This window comes from Psittacula echo (genome assembly GCF_963264785.1).
Source record: "Psittacula echo genome assembly, chromosome: 7".
Classification (NCBI taxonomy): Eukaryota; Metazoa; Chordata; class Aves; order Psittaciformes; family Psittacidae; genus Psittacula; species Psittacula echo.
The window spans coordinates 647,957-672,306 of record NC_137740.1 but is presented as its reverse complement, the minus strand read 5'-3'; the positions used below and the strand labels follow the sequence as shown (position 1 = coordinate 672,306).

The 24,350-nt window shown below is 46.2% G+C and overlaps 1 protein-coding gene across 1 annotated transcript in view; it reads left to right on the top strand.

The window, feature by feature from the left end:
- TNNI3K (TNNI3 interacting kinase) overlaps positions 1–24,350 on the top strand; it is a gene marked incomplete at both ends in the record, with an annotated part of 44,283 nt that overhangs the window by 15,216 nt on the left and 4,717 nt on the right. The window contains 16 exons of the mRNA XM_080624063.1: positions 1,546–1,644; positions 2,995–3,133; positions 5,327–5,471; positions 5,559–5,663; positions 6,152–6,246; positions 6,892–7,041; positions 7,983–8,069; positions 9,140–9,196; positions 10,183–10,275; positions 10,404–10,461; positions 10,572–10,766; positions 11,122–11,226; positions 17,953–18,005; positions 19,424–19,476; positions 21,196–21,328; positions 21,893–22,002. Of these exons, the coding sequence (XP_080480189.1) occupies positions 1,546–1,644; positions 2,995–3,133; positions 5,327–5,471; positions 5,559–5,663; positions 6,152–6,246; positions 6,892–7,041; positions 7,983–8,069; positions 9,140–9,196; positions 10,183–10,275; positions 10,404–10,461; positions 10,572–10,766; positions 11,122–11,226; positions 17,953–18,005; positions 19,424–19,476; positions 21,196–21,328; positions 21,893–22,002 (1,677 nt within the window). The remainder of the gene's footprint in view (positions 1–1,545; positions 1,645–2,994; positions 3,134–5,326; positions 5,472–5,558; positions 5,664–6,151; positions 6,247–6,891; positions 7,042–7,982; positions 8,070–9,139; positions 9,197–10,182; positions 10,276–10,403; positions 10,462–10,571; positions 10,767–11,121; positions 11,227–17,952; positions 18,006–19,423; positions 19,477–21,195; positions 21,329–21,892; positions 22,003–24,350) is intronic.

The window sequence follows — 24,350 nt, the reverse complement described above, 5'->3', positions numbered from 1 at the left end:
AGCTTTCCCTAGAGGATGCAGGACCTCCATCCTTGGAAATCATCAAAGTTCAACTGGACAAGGCCCTGAGCAACCTGATCTTTGAAATTGGTCCTTGCTTTGATCAGGAATATGTATGTGTGATCGGGAGTGCCCAGTATGCTCCCAGGATACTTCTAGCTTTGAGAAAATAATATTGGATGTAGAATGCCAACATTGTCCATTATTTGTATTCAGAGAGGTGCTGGAGAAAATTTCATAGTACCACAGCAATCCTCACATCCTCCAGCCTGTCTCCAATTGATGGCTTAGTTCTTGCAACACCCATGTGCCTGGGGCAATGTGCAGGACCTGTTGAAGCCCCCGGGCTCTGAAGAGATAGAACTGGTCCCGCAGTGCTGCTCAAAGGGAGACTTACAGCTGGGGCCATGGGGAATGGTTAAACTGGTGGGAAACGGCCACGTCTGAATATGCCAGAGTAGGGACATTATGCAGAAAGTGTATTCAGGCAGTCACCTGGAAAGAAATTATTTCAATTTAAATTGTGTAAAGAACTAATGCCTGTGTACTGATGTTGCTTGGTAACAGGTTTTCGTTCTCTGAGCACTGGAGAAGGGCATGGATGGGAACGGCTGGCCCTGCTCTTGCATGTTGAAATGATTTGGTGGCTTCAGCTTAGGCAGCAGTTGTCAGAAATGGGCATTATTACCACGAGCAGTAACCACAGGCATCCTCAGAGGAGGTGTCAGCAGGGAGGGCAGGTATCAGTAATGCAGCTTCGAAGCTGGCCATTTCCTCTTTGATTCGTGGGCCAGCATCTTTCACCATCATTAGACTCAAAAATAACATTCATCACATGTAGAAGTAATTGGCAGTCTGTGGTACAAGCCTCTGAGTGTGCCTAAAGGGTCCCTAGTGCTTCCCAAAGCTCAGCAGTCCTTTGGCTCCAGTGCATAATCCACAGCAGTTCCACTCTGACTTCTATCCTGACAGTTACTCAGGAAACCAGTTCTGATAACCCCTCGCTGCCTGGGTAAGCAGCGGCCTCCTGAAAGGCCCAGAAAGTGAAAACTAGAATGCAAATACTCTGAGTTACTTGTTGAAGCCAAAGGGCTGTTATCATCTAAAATACAAAGAAACCATTACCCACCGAAGGATTTACCTTCACACATTTACATTCCAAAGGATCTTTCATTTTGGTTCCTTTTTCTACTTCTGAAACCTGATTTGTTTACTGCTCTCTGTTCGTAATGGCTAAAAGAAAATTAAAGGTGATTCTCAGAAAATCCAGACATTCATTTCTGTGCCTCTTACTTCATAACTCAGGCTTTTCACTGGCAAACAGATTTGCAGGCTTATTTATAAAGCATCAGTGACATTCAGTGTTCAGTGTGAGTACTGTAAGTCAATCACTTCTGCATGTTGGATGCAGTTCTTCACCTTCATGGCTTGCTGGTTTGGGACTTCTTGTTAAGCTGGTGGTGTAAGGTTTGGAAATCTTGTTTTAGGAGCTGCCCACCTGTCTACAGTGCTTCCAACTGGAATTTTCTGCTTGTTTCTTTCCAGGCTGTTGATATTCTTTTGCAGCATGGAGCTTATGTGAATGTCCAGGATGCAGTTTTTTTCACCCCGCTGCATATTGCTGCATATTATGGCCATGAACAGGTAACTAAAGCTATAGGTTTGGTGTTCATTTTGCTTTACATTCCAGAGGGTCCTACCACAAAAAGTCCTCATATACAGAAGTTACACTTCTGAAGTCAATCTCTAGCTGTTCCAACAGTCTGAATATCAACAGGAAATTTCTACACTCAGTGCTAGGCCCCAGCAAAAATAGGTTTGGTAACCTGTGAACAAGCTTGGACCCAGAAGCATGATCCATTTGATGTTTATTCATCCCACATTTCAGAGATTGCATAAGAAATGTGAGTAGATATTCTTAAATCTCTCCAGGGAATAATAATTACATGGCAATTCCATTGGTTTTCCCTGGAACACACAAACTAGCTTGTGGCCACTTTTTGTTAACAGAAAAAAGGATTTAGAGAGCAGGGTTTGCATGGGGTCCATGCATGTAACAAGTCCAACTGTGCTTGCTTCCTTCACACAAACCATGGACTTACTGAAACATAAGCTGAAGTTCTGACCAAAGCTGGCACTGACCCTCCTAATTCTCTTTCTTTCCATAGTGTATAGTTGACATGCCGTTAATGTAGCAGTCCAGCCCTTTGCCCTCAATAGCCCTGGTATGGGAAATGTGACAATGGATCTATTTTGGGTTACGCGCGTCATTCCCCACACCCTTTTTTGGCTAAAAGCATGGATTCTGGGGTATGTTGAAGTTTCAAAGGATGACCTCTAGGCAGAGTGCATTCTTCATTTCATGACACGTTACTTGAGTGCACCGAGGAGGTGTTGCAGGAGAAGCTTTTGAAAGCGCAGAACTCAGATGCATAGATGAGTGAAGATGTTCCGTATCCATGGCTGGGGGCACTAAAGAGGTGAACCAGGAGTGTGTTCCCCAGGTACTGCTTTCCCTATACATGCACCTCGTCATCCAGTCACACTAAGGAACTCCTGGGATGCTGGCTTGAGAGAGGATTGTGTTTATTTGCCATGAGCCACTTCTGAACAAACAGTCATGGCCGTGTGAAATTGTGCGGAAAGCTCCCATGGTGCTCCTGTGAGGAGAGGCTCATATCAGGAAGGAAGCAAAGGCTCTGGCATTTGAGAACTTTGAGGGCATTTGCTTTATTTTGCTGACTGGTCAGTTAAACAAATACATGTGTCTTGTGTTGAGCCTTTTGCCATACACAGCCTTTCAGAGGGTGAATGACTACCTGCTATTGAGAATTTAAATATTTTTATAGATATGTAACTAAAACCAAGTTCTCTATTGAATCTCACCTGATTTAGCTTTAAAGAGATGCCCATGTACAGTACTGCCCAGTGCGATATTCTGTCTGATTGTGCCAAAAGCTTTATTTTCATGTGATAATTTAATGAACTACTCAGGTAACCCACCTCTTACTGAAGTTTGGAGCTGATGTGAATGCGAGCGGTGAAGTTGGAGACAGACCTCTCCATCTGGCTTCTGCCAAAGGCTTTCTCAACATTACAAAACTCTTGGTGGAAGAGGGGAGCAAAGCTGATGGTAAGAAAGGATGTCTTGAGAAACCAACTTGAACAGTGTATTTTATAGACAGAGTCAGGCCTTAAAGCTTGGATTTACCTTCCTGACACGTACTCTGTGTTTGTGTATCACCTTTGGGCAACTGAAACATACAGGTAGGAGCTGGAGAGTTCTCTTCACTTGTTGGTTTGCCACCTCACATGCATTCTGTTTCCATGAGTAACTTAGAGGTGAAAAACAGCAGCAGAAAACAAAGTCAAGATTAACATGCAGAAGTAGCTTACTCCTGAGACCCTCATTGAGACAGAGGACCCGCAGCCGTGTGGTGTGTGCTTGCGATCAGAATGACACAAACCTCCCCAGTGGGGAGGTGCAGATGGGGAATTTCAAGTCAGAATTATACAGCAAGTGATTCGGAATAGTTCAGATGAGAAACTGAAATGGTTCACAAACAGTTCCACTGAAAATGGAGTCTTCTCTGCATGTGCTCTATCATGCTTCACAGGCTGGTGTATAGCCCAATGGGGTAGCGAAGAAACAGACTCTCTGAACTCAGCAAACCAGCTGGTGGCCAGGAAACAAACACTTCCTTTGCTTCACATGAGCCAACTGCTACTTTCTGTTTTCCTTCAAACTGCTGGTCCTGGAGGTTTCTTCCAGGGACCACGGGATATAAAATACATTCTTTGTCTGTGTAATTCCTATGGTCTCTTAATGAAATCTGCTGCTCGCAGGAGCTCTGAGCTGCCTGGACTTGCTCTTCCTCCTCTCCCAAGTGTCTTTGAAAACCACTGTCACCTCTGGCAGATGCAGTCAGTTTTAAATCTAAAGCCAGAGCCTGGTGTTGAGAATCTGCCACGTTCAGTCTGTCTCCCGGTCTTAACCAGTTCCCACTCACTGCATCATGGCAAGTTTCCCTTGGTTGTTTAAACCAGACCTGCAGTGCCCATTCTCCAGCCTTGGAAATGTTCCACTCTGTGCTGTGGTTCATTTAGAAATCAAAAAGCTCTCAATTAAACCAGCCCATCATCCCACGCTGAGCTGTGTGTCCTTCCAGAGGAAGAGGAAATGGCTGCAAGTATTTGACATCCTTTCTAACTGTATAAACAGAGAAGATCCATGTTCCCTTCCCTGCTACACCCCACACCTCACTGTGTTGAAGAAGCTCATGGCCCTGGGACCCCTGATGTCCTTCAGGCCATCCCGTGGGTACATATTCAACACACTGACATTTATTACTATAAAACTCTGACGTTTATTCCCCTCTTGTTTATTGCACCTCAGAATGAATCTGTGTCTGGTTCCACAGCATAATAAAACTCCAAGGCTAACATGTCACATGAATCTATAAAGTGAAGAATTATTTTAGAATAGAGAAATAAAACTGTTTAGTGTTTTTTACTCCCTTTAAAATACAACTGCAAGGAAGGGTGGTGGAAGCAGTTACTGAAATGTGAGGCCTCAAGCTTAATAAAGGAATTCCTTTTTGTTTTCTTCTTTGGCCTGTAACAGAATTCACCTTTGGAGTCATCTGGCACTGGAAATCTGGACATTTGAATGAATTCTCCTCTTCCTTTCTTGCCTTTTATGTATTTGTATTTTAACAGTGACTGTGAAAAACACATCCTTCTTGCATTTCCTTCAGTTTTGTTTCTGTTTTGTCACTGTATAACTACATTGAGAAGCCTTCATGCTGCTGCCCAAGGAAGCTAACATAAATCTTAAAACCAACTGGATTCTCCTTTCTTACGAGCAACAACAAAGTATGTTTCTTAATAGTATTTGTAATCAATAACTATTGTTCCATGCATTTGGAGTAACTCAGTGAATTGCTTTCTTACACATAGTAGCTACATATCTTACTTTTGCTTCACAGCTGCTCTTTCTGAGGGCCACTTGTAACTCGTGAATCATTCATGGAAAGCTACATTAAAACATTCAATCCATCTGCTACTGGAAGAAAGCAATTACACCCCAAGTCCAAAAAACCATCCTGACAGACTACTACAGATGGCATTGAGCAATGTGGGTTTGATACATGAAAGCTCATAGAAATATCCATTTTAAAGAAATAGGACCGTAAATATTTTAGCAGGAGGCTTCAAAACATATAGGTACCTCTAGGCACAACACCTAAAGCATTACTAAATGCTCCAAACAAGCTATGTTAAGTATAAAATACTTCCTCTGTTCTCTTTCTGGGTCCAACGGCAGTGAATGCTCAGGACAATGAAGACCATGTCCCTCTGCACTTCTGTTGTCGATTTGGACACCATGAAATCGTGAAGTTCTTACTGCAGAGCAGCTTTGAAGTTCAGCCCCATGTGGTGAATATCTATGGAGACACCCCTTTACACCTGTGAGCTCTGGGTTACCTGGTTTACCACTGGGGAGTTAGACTGATGGGGAAGCTGGTGGTGTTAACTGCTCTTTACTTCACCTCCAGTGCCTGTTACAACGGGAAGTTCGAGGTAGTGAAGGAAATGATTCAGCTTTCGGGAACAGAAAGTCTCACTAAAGAAAACATATTCAGTGAAACGGCTTTCCACAGGTGAGGTGTTTCAATGCCATTACCAGCAGCATTCCACCTGCACATGGGAACAGCACCCAGAATTACAACTGTCTCACCAGCAGCAGGGTGAGGAACAAAGCAAGCAGTGAGCTCGGCGTGGATGCTAAGATTGCACCTGGAGATACAGGAGAGCACGTGAAGGTAGAACCAGGTGATCCAGAAGCCCTGAATGAGAAACGAGATGGTTGAACAGTTTGATTCTGATGCTCTAAGTTTGTAAAGTGTCATTTAAGAGGCACTTTGCAAAACAGACTTTGTATAACTGTGCAAAATGAATCTACACAATAACTAGGATGTCCCTGAAACAATGGAATGAACGTACTTTGGTGGGTGAACCATGCAATACTAAAGGCCCTTTATTCTATTTCTACAGTTTTATCTCTGTGTAATGATTTGTTAATATTGGGCTAGCTGAGGTATTTGTCCTTTTATGGACTCCAGCATTCACATTTCCCTTTATTTTACAGTGCTTGCACCTATGGGAAGAACATAGAACTTGTAAAATTTCTTCTGGACCAGAACGTTGTAAGCATCAACCACCAAGGAAGAGATGGGCACACAGGTAACATCATCGTCATTATGGGTAGGAGGGTATGTTCCAGTACCGAACAACCAGGAAGCCACACAAAGTGAGGGTTTCCAGGGTAACCCCCACAGTAATTCGATGGTCAGCACCCAGTTACCCTTCAGACAGATCCCAGCTCTTTTGGAATACGTTTGCAGGCGTGCAAAGCAGTGATAAAAGTTCAGTGAGGATGTGCCAGGCTCAAGAGCTTGTATATGAGCAACAAACCCAATGTAAACTGATTCTCCCATAGCTGGGCTTCTAAGTAGGTTCAGGAATTGGGCTCAAGTATAATCCTGCTAGGGACCAGGTATGAAGGATCTGGGGTCTGAAGGGCTTCACACCTCCATGCCCCTGCCACAGGCAACAGCAAAAGAGCCACCTTTGTTTCTGCTTGCTTCTCCTCATGTACAAAGCTGTTCAGTGTGATTTGCAGGTGGGAGAATAAATGCTGACATCTTGTGTGCAGGCAGCAGAGGGGTTCCTGCAGCGTTCCTGTTCCATTTTCACCTAGGGCCTCGGATACTTTCATGATAATATATTCCTTTATGTAGGAAATCAATTCGTGCTTTGTGCTTGTTGCTGCAAGTCCTGTTTGGATGTTCTGGCAGCTGTGCTTACCACACTTCTCTGATATTCTAGGACTACACTGTGCTTGCTACCATGGCCACGTTCGACTGGTACAGTTTTTACTGGATAATGGAGCTGATATGAACCTGGTAGCTTGTGATCCCAGCAGGTCCAGTGGAGAAAAGGATGAGCAGACCTGTTTAATGTGGGCCTATGAGAAAGGTATTTTGGCTTTCTTGTTTCTGCTACAAAATCCATAGGAAGAGCACAAGGAAGAGGGAACAGCAGAGGAAGGAATACTACAGAATAACCCCTCAGTCCCTGTAGAATAAGAGCTCTCACCATCTGCTTTCTGGTGCCTGGCATGAAGGGTTATAAAACCCAGCCCTCTGATTTATCTTCTCAGACACTCTGTTAAGCATTAGTCTGATTCAGCACAGCCTCAAGGACAGGAGTGTGTCTGTGCTGCTAGAATAGAAACCAGGCAGCCTGGTCGGGAAAGGCTGTTTCTCCCTGAGTCTGTGAACAAGTTCTAGTTTTGTTCCTGAAGGAGGCATTGCAAGGAGTGAAACAGAGCCAGTTATCTGAAGTTATTGCAGGTCCAGGTCACAGCAAGGCCGTTTCCATGGTTCCTGTGGTACTGTCCTACATGGACCAGTTTTCTGTCCTGTTTTTGACTCCATGACTTCAGGACACTCCCCTCCTCCAAGAGCAGCACCGTTTCTTACAAGAATGGCTGATAGAGAACTGTGGATTTCAGAAGCCTTTCAAAAACCTGATACTGGCAAAATATTTAGTCCAGTTTAGGACACCAACACTGAAATACTTTCAGGTACTGGTTTCCTTGTAAGGTCGATTGAAGAGCATTGTCAGCTTCCACTGTAGGCTTTCTGTAGCAGGGTTTGTTCTATTGCCATACTTCACAGTTTAGTATTAGGTGAACTAGCGACAATAAGACCCTTGTTTTTCTTGGCAGGTATTTCCTTGTATTTCCACAGTTAAGGATCACAGCATGGCTCCAATGAGCATGGCTGTATCTGTGTCTACATCTTTTATGGACACATTGTGCAATTTTTTAGAAATCCCCTGATTTTGTATAAATCAATTAAGAAAACCCTGTTGAGTTTACCTGCACATCTTTAGACTTCCTCTTCCTTCCTCAGGTCACGATGCCATTGTGACCCTTCTGAAGCATTACAAGAGACCTCAAGATGAATCCCCCTGCAATGAATACTCCCAACCTGGTGGAGGTATGGTCTGAGAAATCACTTTATTCTCTAATTGCAGGGTCTGATCCAATGATCACTGAAGTCACAGAACCACAGAGTGGTTGGGGTGGGAGGGACCATGGGAGATCATCCAGTCCAATCCCCTGCTAAAGCTCACTTGGAGCAGGTTGTACAGCATCACATCCAGCGGGTTTATCTCCAGAGAAGGGGGCTCCTCAGCCTCTCTGGGCAGCCCATCCCAGTGCTCTTGCCACTCCCAAAATAAGGAAGTTTTTCCTCCTGTTCCAATGAAACTTCCCGTGTCTCAGTTTGTGCCTGTTGCTGGGCATCACTGAAAAGAGTGGCCTCATCCTTTTGACACCCACCCCTGTATGCATTTGTGAGATCTCCATCAGTCATTTCTTCTCCAGGCCCAGCTCTCTCTCTATAAGATATATATATATATGTCACTATAAAATCAGTGTCATGAGAATCACCATTTCCCAGGTACTCTATATATGTCAAAAGTCTTCCTTTATCTCAAAATAGAGTTGTCACTTTCTATCACTCACTAGAAAGAAAAGCTAAAGCTGTGAGATGAAGATCAATCCCTTGTAATCATTGCTGCTGCCTTTTCCCATCCTAATACCTTGTCTAGCCATTCTCCTTGTGGTGCTTAGCTCTGATGTTTCTGATTGCTGACACTCGGTAGATTTCTATGCTCAGTCCCCTTTGCATTTTTTAGTATCTATCTGGCTATCTAATTCCCCCTTGGGAAGAATTAATCACCCTTTTTGCTACAAAAATGCTCATTTGTATTGGCAACTGAATGGCAAGTGCCGAGAAGAATGCTAAAGCTAGGAGTTAGATAAATAAACCACTGCAGAGTGTTCTGTTCCCAGCACAAATCCAAACCAGCCTCACAGCAGCAACTGTGAAGATTAACTCCATCCCAGCCCAAACCAGCACACAATCATGTGTCAGTGTGCTTATGTGCATGTCCACCCCTTTATTATTCATTCTTTGAGCAATCACTGCCTCATTAATTTATCGGTACAGATGCTTCTGCTGTCTTTGAGCTCCACAAAACTCATTCTGTTCTTCTGTTTCAGATGGTTCCTATGTGTCAGTTCCATCCCCTCTAGGGAAGATTAAAAGCATGACAAAAGGTATTTTAATGGCAATGGAAAACTTGAACTTTTATGGTCTTTTTACCCAGGATGTTTGTCAGCTTGCACACACTGCACAAGATTCATTACTCCTGGGATTTTAATTCTTCAGAAATGTAATGACGGGCATGAGCAGCAGCGATACTTCCCCAGGGTAACTGTAGGAGATGATATACTCCCCTTTGTTGCTCAACGTCACGATAGTTCCTGTATTCATCTTATTTTAAACAGTACATTTATTTTTATTTCTTTGGAGAAAAGGATGTGATTGTAATTTAGCACCAAACCAATTCACACACATCCATGAAATATCACACTGAAATCCACTGTAAAATGCCTGAATTATCTTTACAAGAAAAATTCTATCCCAAAATAATTGGTGTTAACCTGAACCACAAATAGATAAAACATTCAGATGAATATTTGTACTTTAAAATGTTTCATTTTTTTGTGGAGTTTTCAATTTTCCACTTCAAATATGCACTGCGGGTATAATGAAATCCTGACATCCTGCACACAGCGGAGCTGAAATATTCCATTTAGAAATGTTCTGATAAACTTTATATAATAGACCAAAAAGATCAACAAGGTGCAGCTGTTTGCTAACAAAATGAAGCTGCAAAATTTAGATTCCCCTGACACTAAAGAGTCAGTCAGATCCGGAATTGCATCCGCTGCATTAGCGATGAGCTTTTACAGGAAAACAGGAGCTAAGTCTGTGTATACAGAGTTTTATACAACCATCAGATGAGAAAGCAGAATGTGCCCTGGGATAGTGATCATCAGGGGTAAGGATTGAAAGCCAAGAAAGCCCCAAACAGCTGCAGCATTGCATTGATCTGTTACCGGTTTCTGAAAGAAAAGGGAACAGGATTTAAGGGAGGAAAACCAGCTTCCACAGCACAGGGATGTGTGAGAGTAAGTCCTCATGTTCTGCCCTTCCCCATGACCTGCGCTGTGCAACAGGAAAGTGTTTTCCTTTGCAGAGAAGGCAGACGTCCTCCTGCTCCGTGCTGGTTTGCCATCACACTTCCACCTGCAGCTCTCCGAGCTAGAGTTCCATGAGATCATAGGCTCAGGTACCTGAGGAAGCATGCACCCATTTGTAATGCCTGATGCACCCGTTCGAAAAGCCCGATGCTCCCGTTTAAAACACCTGGTGCTCATGACCGATAACTTTGTGCTTATTTGCTTTAAACCATTTTAGGTTCTTTTGGAAAAGTGTACAAGGGACGATGCAGAAATAAAATCGTGGCAATCAAGCGGTGAGTTCATCAGAGTTCTCCACCTGGCTGGGCCGTGACCCCCCTTGAAGCATTGACACCCCTGTTCTCTGCTGTTTCTGCCTTACTGTGTCCCTCGTGTGAACTCTCAGCTACCGAGCCAACACGTACTGCTCCAAATCGGACGTGGACATGTTCTGCCGGGAAGTTTCCATCCTCTGCCGCCTGAACCACCCATGTGTCATCCAGTTTGTGGGAGCCTGCCTGGACGACCCCAGCCAGTTCGCTATTGTCACTCAGTACATCTCAGGGGGATCGCTCTTCTCCCTGCTCCACGAACAAAAGAGGTATCTGCTCCATCCCTGCTGGGGCTGGCAGTCCAGGTCGGGGTGACTGGTAAACCAGTGCCCATGTAAATGTTGGTTTCAGTACAAAGCAATAGGGGAGGGAACACATGAGAAAAAATGTTAGCTGTGATGCAGATTACTGGATGTACAAGGGAAATTAATAAGTCATCACAAAATCATTATTATCATCATTTCACATTATCTACGTTTACATTCCATGGCTTATGTGACATTATTTCGTACTTAAAGCAATTGTAAAGGTTCCGAGATGTACAGATAAGAATAATTTACAGGTAATTTATGTCTGTTTGTTCATTTTGAGTGATTTCTTTGGGCTTTTTTTTTCAATGTACAGAACTCTGGATCTGCAGTCTAAGTTAATCATTGCTGTAGACGTTGCCAAAGGCATGGAGTACCTCCACAACCTCACCCAACCCATCATACACCGTGATCTGAACAGGTAAGTGTCTTCCTTTACCCCAACCATTCCGGGAATGTGAAGCCTCCAGCAGCAGCAATGCTCTGCAGCCTCCCCTGTACCCACAGGCTCTGGTACCTGAGTGGGACCTCAGTAACACTGATGGAGCTTGGAGGAAGGTCTGCTTGCACCAGCTGGGCTGGGAACTGCAACACGAGGCTTCCACATCCACTGGAGGCTTTAGTACACTGTAGAGGACTGAGCAGCAGCCAGCTTTGTGTGTGTAGTGGTTTCCTTGCCCGGTAGCTTGTCTGAACCCTACCGCTTACACCCAAAAAGCATGAGGGTCCTGTGGTATGGCTCTTCCACGCTCCCTGCTGCTTAGGGTATTTCTTCAGAGTGAGTCTTTGACTCCAAAACATGAATTCATTTCACCTGTCTTCATCAAGTCAGAGAATAGTTTGGGCTGAAAGGGACATTCAAAGCTCATCTAATCCAACCCCCTGCAGTGATCAGGGACATCTTCAATAGATCACTTCTCTGTGCCAGCGCCTCAGCACCCTCAGAGGGAAGAGCTTCTGCCTAAGAGCTCATCTCAGTCTCCCCTCTGGCAGGTTCAAGCCATTCCCCTTGGCCTGTCCCTACCGCCCTTTGTAGAGCTGTTTTTCCCCTTTGCTGAGCTAAGAATTAAAGTGGCTGCTGGCCTGGGCCCAGTTCTGGTGTGGAATTCCGGGGGAATATGAGGCAGCAGCACTTTTGTGGCATGTTGCTGGCACTGTGCGGGGAACAGCAGGGCCCGCAGGAGGGAGGGAGCCCCCAGTGACAAACCAGAGAGCCAGGCATGTGTGTGATGAAATCTTGACTTCTCCTCAGTGCCCAAGATCTTTGGGTTCCAAAGGGTGCTGCAGGAAGAGTTGAACTCTTGAAGAGTTCTTTAAATGAAAGAACAGCTCCATTGTGGTTACGAAAGAAAAACATGCCCCTGCAGGCTGAGGAAGCAAATCACAGCACTGGTGCAAACGAAATGCCACCTTTCTTTATTTTAGGCTGAAAAATGCTGCCTACAAACCCTAATCTGGGATTTATGTGCCCCAGGTTAGTAAGAGTGGCACAAATTCTGCTTTATGCTCTGACTACAGATTTTAGCACACTTTGCTGTGTTTGCCTGCTCCAATGTCCGGGAGCATCCATCAGCTCACACTGAAACTGCCACAAGTAGAGGAATGGCTGCACCCAGCGCTGCGCTGCAGGCCCTGATGCTGTGTTGGGCTGTGCAGCCACATGTATGGCTGTGGTCAACAGGGGGTAAGGAGGATATCGCTGGTGTGTTCCTCTTACAGTCAAGGTTCTCTCCTCCTCCTCCTCACCCTGACTTCACGCATCGTCTGCTTCTCCCTGGGTGTCCCCAAGCACCTCCATCCCTTCACAGCTCCCTTTCAGGCCACCAAACAGTAAGGCTCAGAGGAGGGAGATGCTTTGTTTGAAGCTGTAGCTCCTGCCTCAGTTGTGGTGCAAGACAAGAGCCCATGTCTGAGTGCTGCAGCTGGTGCAACTGGTTTAGGACAGCAAAGACCCAGATGTGCCTTGTCACTGCCGGCTGTTAGGAGAATAGTTCTGCTCTCAAGGGTTTAAATCATGTTTTCACGAAAGAAAAGGCAAAACATTCTCTCCCCAGAGAGCCGACAAGTGCATCATTGCCTCACAGAACTTTTACCAGACCTTACTTATGGGGTCACAAGATAATTTGCTGCAGGGACATCAGTGTGCTGATGTGATCAGTGGTGCTGCGAGTAGCTTAACTGTTGACGGTTTCCAGTGCGAGAGCAGAAGTCGTGTTTGCAGCGTGAGTCCCAGTCAGCCAAGGCACTATTACAGGATGAAAACCTTCAGGACAATTGAAGAGAAACACCAAGAGGGAAACTCTGTGTTAAGTTTTGCCAGTGGATTCACAGGAGCCTCACATTTTGTACCTTAAGGTTCACATAGCTTGTAACCGCCTTTGTGAGTTCTGAAATCCAATGCAATGCACATAATGCATTCAATAAATCTGCAATATGGCTTGAAAGAACCGAGAGAAAATGGATCTTTCATGTCTCTGCCCTGGAAAAGGGGTTATCCTTCCATTTGGAGAATAATTGGGAGTTTTCTTTTGCTTTCCAGTTCTGACAGCTATCAGCAACCGTGACACGTATCAGCTTATTACTACTAACACTGCAGTGAGGGTTGTAGCCACAATGATTATAGCACTTTAATAAAAAAGAGACCATTTTAGTAGCTATTTAATTTAAGCCACAGCAGCTGAACATGGTTGGGCCAAGCCTTTGAGTGACTCACCTTCATTTGATGGCTCCTACTGTCTGCAAAAGCTCCTGAGACCCAGCTTAGTGAGGAAGATGAAAGCAAGGATGGAAGCCTGGCGGTAATGGGGATGGTGTCTGCAACTCCTCTTTGTTATAAACCCCCTTGTGAAACCTTAAAATAGCAGCTGCCTTTCATTAGGCCCACAGCGTGCTAAAGGCAGAAGGATCTTCCAATGGCCTGTTCCCTGGGAAAGGGACATGCAGCCAATGTGCGCTGTGGGCTCTTGCCCCGGGATGGAGCAGCCCCTGCACACGTGAGGCCCGTGGCACTGTACGTGCCTGTGGCAGCCTCATGATCACACACTCCTCTTTCTTTCCTCCTGCTTTCCTTCCACGGTTTCATGAAGAGAGCACTGCTCGGCCCCACCATCGCAAACTGCATGGGGCTTAGCACAAGACAATTAATTTCTAATCCTGCTGAACTCACCATTAACCTTCTGTCAGCTCAGCTCAGGCTTCTCTGGCTGTATTTCTCAAAACAGAGGCTTACAAGTCCCTTTCTCATCTGTGGCTTTCAGATCTCCAAGTGCCATTGAAGCAACAATAGTGTTTTGGAGCTGCACCTCCCAAGCCTTATTTCTGGGGGTTATATTTTTTCCTGTATATAAGCAAACTCAGCAGCTGTAGTGTTCAGTGGTGGGACCAGACCAACAAACCCTTCCAGAGGTCACACCTGCTTTCGGCTATGTCCATGCACGCAGAACCAAGAGAAGCATTCGGCATTGGTTAGGGTATAGAAAGGGTCCATGCACAGAAAGGGTCTATTATTGATTTCTTGGCTTCTCCACAAAAGCTGCCAAGCCAGGACTAGACTGTGTATTGCCAAGCTGGATGTATTCAGGGTCTGCACTACCCCTGAGCAGGTTGAAGTTGAAGTTGGGGCTCAATACATGTATTCACATTGAGAAATGGTGATCATTTCTGTCGCTGCTGACAGAGCTCAAACCTGAACCAAAGCCACAGAGGACTCCAATTCTGTAGGATCCTGTGTTCAGCCCAGGGTTCAGCCTTCAGGAGTCTCTGCTTTAGTCTTGAACTGGATTAACATTTTCATTTGACACCTGGTGGGGGTCTCCAAACAATTCCTCCATCCCTGGCAGTGTTCAAGGCCAGGTTGGACACAGGGGCTTGGAGCAAGCTGCTCTAGTGGAAGGTGTCCCTGCCCGTGGCAGGGGTTGGAACTGGATGAGCTTTAAGGTCCCTTCAACCCAAACCAGTCTGGGATTCTGTGATTCCATGTTGCACTCAAATCACTTAAATATTTTGATGGAAAGTATCTACAAGAGCTAAAGTCAGGTTAACTATAAACTGACAGAGTTGTGGCCATGTTGTATGAACCCATTACACTTCTATGATTTAATTTATCATCCCAAGGTTTGGTTTAGGTGAAACCAGAAACCTTGAAGATTTGTGGGAGTCCTGGTTGGGAGAGCTTCACTTTTTTCTGTCCTAAACACTGTTATCTGGTGAAATCTGTGTTCCTCACTTGGCTGTTCTTGCTCCTATCTACAGCTCTAATATGGGCAGGTTAGACTTTTTGGTTGAGGCCATCAATATTACTTTCATTTCCCCTTCATCATGTAAGCCATTGCCAAGTTTTTCATTTCTTCTTTTCCTACACTCTACACTCTGTTGAATTCACTCTGAACAGCCAGCATTTTGACACATACCATGTCAGCATCAGGGTGTCCACACTCATGCACCTTCCCAGTGTAACCCGCTCAGCCCTTTCCAAAGCCATGTGCCATGAAGTCCTAGTGATTGCTGTAGGAAACCTTCACTCCCAGATCTCCTGGAAGCCTTTGGCCTAGCCAGAGCTTCTTGTGCAGTTTCCCACATCCTCACTTTGTGTGAAAACCAGGGTGCGAGATGCTGATTTCTAAAAGCCTTGCTCTTCATTCTCGCATGGAATCAGTGCTTTTCCGCTTTCTCCTGTGTGCTCTTTGCTGAACATTAAATCAATTGCAGTAGCTTCCTTGGATCAGTAAATCCATTTTCAATGGATTTTATATATGATTTTCCTGCATTTGTTTATGTGAAGGGAACACTTCAGCCCTGGTAACTCTATGCTGTCCAATGTGTCAGCAGTGTAGTAAAATGACACCTTGTTTTCTGTACTCAGTATAGCATGAAGAAGAAGAAGAGCAGGAAATAAGTGCATTTGAAAGGCATTTATGGATCCACAGAAACAAAAGACCGTATGTGTATAAATATGCCTATAGGTAATTTACTCAGTGCTTGGGGAATTACTGAACTGGAATGGGTTGCCCAGGGAGGCTGTGAATGCTCCATCCTTGGCGGTGTTCAAGGCCAGGTTGGATGAGGCCTTGGGTGCCATGGTTTAGTGTGAGGTGTCCCTGTCCATGGCAGGGGGGGTTGGAACTGGATGATCTTAAGGTCCTTTCCAACCCTAACTATTCTATGGTTCTATGATCTGTGAACCCCCTTAGCAACCCTGTAGGTAGTTTGTTGCATGAAGAGCTGCTTGCTGCTGAGAGATTAAAGAGAGGCCACTGGAGAGCTGCAGTTAATAAAATCACAGAGCAGTTAAACTGGGAGAGACCTTCAAGATCATCTGGTCCAAAACCTCCCCCTTCATTTTGGCTGACTTGAAAGGAAATTCTCTGTGAAATCCAGCAGTAACACACGATGCTCCTTCAGACCTTATCTGTGGCTGAATATTTCATCTCACATGGCAAACCCTACTAGCAGATTAGACTGAGCCCCTTACAAAACACACCAGAAAGGACATGTTGGACTAGATTCACTCTGGGTTATTTTGATGGACAATGCTTCTCAACACCTCTGTTAAGAAGTGCCACAGAATGGGAAGGCCTGCTGCCAATGGCTTTATCTTCAGGTGCCACTGCCCAGCCAAAAGCCATGGAATGGGAACTGGGATTAGGAGAAAGATAGATTTTCAGATTAAGGCTTTGTACGACAGCAGAGCTGGCAAAAGGAAGGGATGATCTACTCCACCAGTTCCCTTGTGACTGCTCTTTCTCTCTATACTCTTGGCAAAGTAAATATAATCTGAATCATCTCTCCAGAATTAACTGATGCATCTAAGCTAAAACAAGTGTCGCCAAAGGGTGTAATTGATCCTTATTGCAGAGACCCACCAGGAAAGCAAAAAGCAAACCCAGGAGCAGTCATGCTGCAAACCGTGCATTGCTCCCCTTCTACTGACCAGTCTGCGCATAAACCTGGCTGGGAGGGCTGGAAACTTCTCGTTCTCCCGTATTTGCTGTTTGGGTTTGGTGTCAGCAGGGCTTGAAGGTCACCGAGATTCACCCTGGGAATTCTCCTTTTTACATGCAGCTTTTGGACAGCTGAAGGTTGGCTCCTTTGGATATATAATGGATTTAGTGCCATTATAACTTAGGCCAGTTTAGGGGATGAACTCCAGGGAACACTTCAGGTAGCTCACTCAGTTACTTACAAGGAAAAATATCATTTTCTTTGCACAGCACACAATGAAATGTCTGATTCCATCTTAGTTGAGGACAAAATCAGAAGCTGCCATCTTGAGCATTCCTGGCAATACCTGGGCTTATTCCCAACCTGCTCTGCTAAATGAGTTTGTTGCCAAGAACCCTGGGGCTTACCTTTTCTTGGGACGTTAGCCTAGTCTCTAGTTGTATATTACCCATGTTCTGCAACCTCTGCAATCTCTGTCCCAGCGGCCTTTTTGAATCATTCCAACACTTCTGCATTGCAACTTCTGGATAAATCTGGGCAGGAGGCCCTTGAGCTCCTGCTCATTCCTGCGTGGTTGTGTCCTCAGGTAGCTGATCAATAGCTCATTTTCTATCGGCACATACTGTTCCAAACAGGAATTTCCAAGTCAACAGGTGGTGTTTCCAAATGCCAACCCCATTGGAAGGATTACTGAGCTGGATGTGGGTGAGCGGGTACAGCTGTACCAAACACATACCATAGTCCTGCATGGGATCTGTCCTTCCCTTCCTCCTGTTGGCATCGATTAGGAATTGCCACTATGAATTTACACTTGAAAAAGCTTTAAAAGAGAAAAGAATGTTATTTCATTTAGAGGCCATCACTGCGTTTATATTCAAATGTCACCTTTTTTACTTCATCACTGGGAATCAGTGCACACACTGAATAAAGCTGTTACACTTGATCTATATCTAATTACAGGCATTCTTTTGCTCTAGTATTGATTCAAAACTGACGTTCTCATTTATGAACCTATTGGGTTTGCCTCCTTGCAGTTCATGTGTACTTTATTACAGCAAATAGGAGATGTAGCTCAAAGTGGTTTATCTATAGACATTTATCGACTTAAGCAGGTGATTTGAACCCCTCATGAGCTCAGCTATTAACCAAACCCTGTGATTTTTCACCACCTTTAAGACACTATTAACCATTTCTGTATCCCCCCCAGTCACAACATTCTGCTGTACGAGGACGGCCACGCAGTTGTTGCTGATTTTGGAGGTAAGGAGTTTTTATAAACATTAGAAATGAACCTCAGATTCTCTGTAACTAAACACGTGCCAGCTGAGGAAATGCTGAGGAGTTTTCTCCTTGTTTTGTTATTGTGAGAGGACACAAAAGGCTTGTAGGGACGAGAATACCCCCAGTTTTCATCTCAAATAAGCCATCAGGTCTGTGGGGCACCCCATTTGCCTGAGCAGGAAGCCCGGGTTCTGGTGAGATGATGTGCTCAGTTTGAGCAGGTTCTAGTGGCAGGTTAGAGGAAGAAGTTGAGTGAAAATGCCTGTAAGAGATGTGCCCTCCTCGCTCTCAGCTAGTGCTCAGGATCTGAGGACGGTGTCAGTGCCATGGGTTAGTGGTAGCCTTGGCAGCACTGGGGGAATGGTTGGACTGGATGATCCTAAAGGTCTTTTCCAACTGGGCTGATTCTATGAGTCTATGATGGTGCAGGTCTGCCTGCTGGCACCGAGCCCCTTGGCTACAGGACCGGTATCTGTCATTCTAGTTACCAGAGCAGAATGCAGCTCATCCCTTCAGTCACAGACCCCCAGTAACTTTGTGTCCAAACCCAGAGAAGGCTGCACACTATGAACCTGGACTTTGTGCACTGTCTTGGTGTTTGTCAGCCACTACTGAGTGTGTTAATGCTGGTGCAGGGAGCTGAGTTTGACCTGACTCCTCAGAACTACCTGACTTTAGCCTTGGCCATTGCCACCGTGCATGTCACCACAGATGTGACCAGCAGAGATACATGAACAGCTGCTTAACACAGGAGGAGGGTGGTGGCAGCATCACCATGCCTGTGATGGACCCAGTGCTGACCCAGACCTGCTGTTATCAGCCCTGCCGAGGCAAGGAGGAGCTGCTCATCCGAGCCGATGCTGGCAATACTCTCATCCATGCTCTTGCACGCTGGAGTGCAGTCTTCTGACAGTCCTGCTCAGGGACTGATTCATGCATCACAACATGGGGCATGTGCCACCACCTCCACTACGTTCATGCAGGATCTCTCATTTCCCAGTGGGAAGCTTTTCTGACACTACAAGAGATAGACGGGCATTTGCAGGGTTCATTGTAAAGCAGGGCTCAGTGACAGTCTGTTGTCAGCGTAGGTGCAGTTACAGTGACCCACACAAATAGCCATGAGGTGACACTGAGCTGGACCCTCAGCTGCTGTCAACTGCTGCTAATGCTGATGGAGCCTTGATGGCAGAGCTGAATCTGGCACGCAGGTTGCAGAAGCCTCATTGTGTGTACACAGCCTGGTTGGGAAGCTGCTGTCACAGCTCTCCCGGACAAAACCCCCAGATGGTTACTTAATAAAAACCCACACTTCTTACCAAGGCTTTTGTATCCTACATTGTGTGTCTGCATTGGCTTGACTGTAACTTTTCTTGTTGTTGTTCTGTGTGTTTCAGAATCTAGATTTTTGCAGTCCCTGGATGAAGACAATATGACAAAGCAACCTGGGGTTTGTTTCCTGCTTTGTTCCACATCATTAGTTCAAAACATACAGGCAAACTCAGTTCAGGAGCAAATGATAATAGAAGCATTTGTGCTGGAAAAGATGAACCCGCATTGCATTTTATCTCTCTTAATGTTTCTTTGTGGTTTCTTTTTTCATTTAAACCTCTTTAATAGCAGAGATGAGTGAATAGTGAATATCTGCAAGAGAAAATCATGGGGTTTAGGTTGTCTTTGTAGCTCCACTGCCCCCCAAACCCTTAGCGAAGTGCCATTTGTTATCCACCCTTGCCACGCGCATACACAGGGTGCTGGTAGGTGCTTCCTATTCCTAACAGGGAATTAGTTATTCCACACTGCTTTTCTTTTCTCCATTACAAGCCTATTGCTCAGAGTCAGCTTGACAAGACAGGATGGTTGTTCTCATGAGTTTCAGTCCAGATGCATTCCATGCCTCACCCCAAGGTCACAAAGTTTGCATCATCATAACGACTGATGCTGGAATCTGCTGGTGGTGCCAGACCAAGGGCTGACAATCACCTTTCCACCACTAGTGACAGGAACTGGCTGGGTGAGGAGTGGGCACTGTTGCGGCAGAGCTGGGTGCCACCAGGGTGTGATGGAGCCCAATGAGAAGGGCTGGGCTGTGAGGAGGAACCTGCACCATCACCCTGAGCCCAGCACCCTGAACCCAGCACCCTGAACCCGTCATCCTGAACCCGTCATCCTGAACCCGTCACCCTGAACCTGTCATCCTGAACCCATCACCCTGAACCCGTCACCCTGAACCCATCACCCTGAACTCATCATCCTGAACCCATCACCCTGAACCCGTCACCCTGAACCCATCACCCTGAACCCGTCACCCTGAACCCGTCACCCTGAACCCATCACCCTGAACCCGTCACCCTGAACCCGTCACCCTGAACCCGTCACCCTGAACCCATCACCCTGAACCCGTCACCCTGAACCCATCACCCTGAACTCATCATCCTGAACCCATCACCCTGAACCCGTCACCCTGAACCCATCACCCTGAACCCGTCACCCTGAACCCGTCACCCTGAACCCATCACCCTGAACCCGTCACCCTGAACCCGTCACCCTGAACCCATCACCCTGAACCCGTCACCCTGAACCCGTCACCCTGAACCCGTCACCCTGAACCTGTCACCCTGAACCCATCACCCTGAACCCGTCATCCTGAACCTGTCACCCTGAACCCAGCACCCTGAACCCAGCACCCTAGTCAGAGGCTGGTTACTTGTAAGAGAGCCTCAGGATGGGGCTTCTGCAGCAAGCAGGGGGATCCCAGGGGAGAAGGCACCAGCCCAATGCAGCTGAGCCAGTTTCTCCATCTCCTAGCTCCTAGCAGTTGATAGGTGCTATATGGCATTGTCAGACCCTACAATGTGGTCTCCAGGCCTCGATTGATAGTGGGTGTCCTGGTTTTAGTCCAGCACTGCTTGCATGTTTAAAGCCTGATCACTCTGGCTTTATGGTTGAGACTGCTGCCATGCTAATGGTGTTCTGTGTGGTGTGCAGTAATGTGCTACCCGGACTTTTCAAGCTGGGTGAAAATGTTTCCTGACAAGTTTACCAGTTATTTTATGGACCAGTGGAGATAAGGAAGTAAAGAAAGGAAAAACCCATACGAATAGAGGCAAAGATGCACACATGAACAAGTAAACACTAACACTTATTATTGATGTTTCCTGATGCGCAGAACCTACGCTGGATGGCCCCTGAGGTGTTCACCCAGTGTACGAGGTACACCATAAAAGCCGATGTTTTCAGCTATGCCTTGTGCCTCTGGGAGCTGTTAACAGGTGAAATCCCATTTGCTCACCTCAAACCAGGTAAGATGCTTTTCCAGCCTAGGTGATTCTGTGATTCTTAGACTGGGGTTGTTTTGGGAGATCTGGGTCTGATACCAGTTTACCCACAACTGCAGTACACCCATCACCCTGGCTTAATAATGAAGATACTTTTTTTTAAGGTGAGATGAACATTAACTCATTTCACTTCCCAAAGGCCTTTTTTTGTGTGGGTTTCTTCCTTTTTCTCTTGGGTCTAAGCACAATCAGGTTCTCTTCACCCATGCCCAGGCTTAATAGCACTATGTTTCCACCCAGGGCTGCCAGCTGCCTCATCTGTCTCTGTACAGTGTGGGCTGGGAAGCCTCTTTAAGCCCTCAGTCTGGTGGCTCCATGTCCCCGTTCCCAGGGGTGAGGTGTTTCAGTGGTACCACTGATGGTGTATGTCCCTGGCTGTGAGTGCTGACCCACGTGTCTGCTGGTGACCGCGGTGTCTGTCAGTGACTGCGGTGTATGTCGGTGACCGCGGTGTCTGTCGGTGACCGCGGTGTCCATCGGTGACCGCGGTGTCCATCGGTGACCGCGGTGTCTGTGTCTGTCCTGCAGCGGCGGCGGCCGCAGACATGGCGTACCACCACATCCGCCCGCCCATCGGGTATTCCATCCCCAAGCCCATCTCCGCGCTGCTGATGAGGGGCTGGAACGCCTGTCCCGAGGTGAGTGCTCGCGGGGGCAGGCTCCCCTGGCTGCCCGGAGCTGGGGAGGGGGCAAGGTCCGTGCAGGGAGCAGGTTATCTCTTGCTGTGACAGGACGTGCTTGTTGGAGCACTGGCAGCCATCGCTCTGTGACCACGCTGCTCTCAGCAGCACTGCTGTTGGTTTGGGATGAGGTTTGCATGGCCCAGGGAAGTGAGAGCACACTGCTAATCCTAACCTGGGCCTCTCCTGTTCCATCCATCTAAACTCTTTATGGCTCTTCCTATTATTTCAATTTTTCCCCATATGATACTGAATTTAATTTCCAAAGGCTTAAACTAGTGAACACAATGAGTACTTTTCCCCAGCTGGGAATTCTCCCCTGGGACTGGTTAATGCTGCTAAAGACAAACTCAGAGATGTGCTGCAATTCATAGTCTCTCCTTTAGGACAGAAAGTAACTGTTCTATGAATGTCAAGACGCATTGGCTGGAATTCCTGTCTTTTGGAGCCCAGCAATGCCTGCAGGACAGGAGTCTGAATTAACCAGGAGTTGTTGCAGTCAGGGTGGTGTTGATGACTGGAGAATACGATCTGATTATCCCAACGAACTCAATAGCAACAGCATTAATAAAATGAAATACACAAGTGCTCCCTTCTAAGGTTATGAAACAGGAGTTAAAGGAAGATTGGTTTGTGTTGGCTTCTGCAGCCTGTTGCTATTTCTGCCCTAAAGGGAACACGAACTAAAGCAAGACTGCAAAAACCTCAGCATCCTCACGGTGGCCACAGCAGGAGTTTATGGTGCTTGAGAGCATTCAGGAAAGAGGTGGGCTATAAAGACCTCTAACAGGTCTTTATACCCTTGTCCTCATAGTGAGGGTCAGATCTCCTAAAGGCAGCACTTTGCTGGTGCTGCATCCCAGCTGTACCTCCTGCCTTGCCGGGTTCTGCACAGGTCTGTCTGCATGCACAGGAAAATGATGCAGATTTTGGACCCTGTGCATTACTGCTCCGACCTTTGTAGAGCACAGGAATGGTGAGGTTGTCCCTAACTCCTGGGCTCTGACAGTGTTCCCTGGGGATGGAAAATAGAAACCAGCCAGACGAATGTCATCTCCATGAAGCATCTCTCACACAGAGGGCTATGGAGATGGGCCGGTCCTTTATATGTTTCTATATGCCAGCCGGGCAGCGGACCCTGAATGGTCCGTCACACCATCCTTGTGTGTGTCCCAGGCATCCCTGCCTGTCGCTCTGAACTGCCTGAGAAATAGCCGGGGATTCAGTTTGCTTAGAAAGCATTCCACAGAGCGGTTGCTGCTCTAGGGAGCACACTGCAGGGAAGGCTTCGGGTTTGGAATCTTCCACTGGCTGCTTGGGTTCTGGTGCTGTTCTGGCACCAGGTTGTTAATGAATTGTTAATTGAACACTGTGGAAGCCTCATTCCTGATGAATGGGAGCGGATTTGGCAACCTGTGTCACTTCCTGGTGTCACAGGAGGCCTTGTTTCATGTTAGAGCTTCATAGACTGAACCAGATACTCAGACTTTGCATTTCCTACTGGAAGCTGAGTCCTGGATTTGGGCCCTAAAGTCCCTTGCCTAGTTAGCCTAGCATGGAAAGATGGGTTATCGTGTGCCTGAACCTGCCCTTGTCTGGTACCTGAGAGCTTTCTTACCTGGTGTAGTGAACTAGAGCATGTGCTCAAGTGACCTACAAAGACAAGGAAAGAGGGAGGTTCATCTGACTTTAGGCAACCAATTGACCACAGAGAGCTCTGCCCCCTTCCTGTATTCCTTACTGGTTATGTACATAATGTATCAGTGTGAGGACTGTGAATTAAATGTGTATCATATCATAGAATCATATCTTGGACTGGTTTGGGCTAGGAGTGAGCTTAAAGCTGATCCAGTTCCAATCCCCTGCCATGGGCAGGGACACTTCCACTAGAGCAGGTTGCTCCAAGCCCCATCCAATGTACCTGCAGCTCAGGACACAGCTGGTTTGTCTCATCACTGGGTTATTTATTATCATTAGTGTTTCCTGGGTTCTTGGATACGCTCTTGTCTGTGCGCTGCAGGAGCTCATGTTATGGCAGGGGGTGTTGGTTTGTTTTCCGTAACTATAAAGTAGTTGCTAATACTCATAAGCATGTAACTCACATTCTGTTTAAATGTAGTAATAAGATCTCATATTAAATTGTTGACTTAAGCAAGTGCAATGTAATGGATACAGTCACTGTATCTTGTTAGCATCTCCACAGATCGTTTAGCCCCAATGAAAGAAACTCTTTTCAGAATCCTAATGCCCTTTGTTACTCATCAGTGTCACTCCAGCACCACTTAATCTTGCTAATGTCTTAGAGC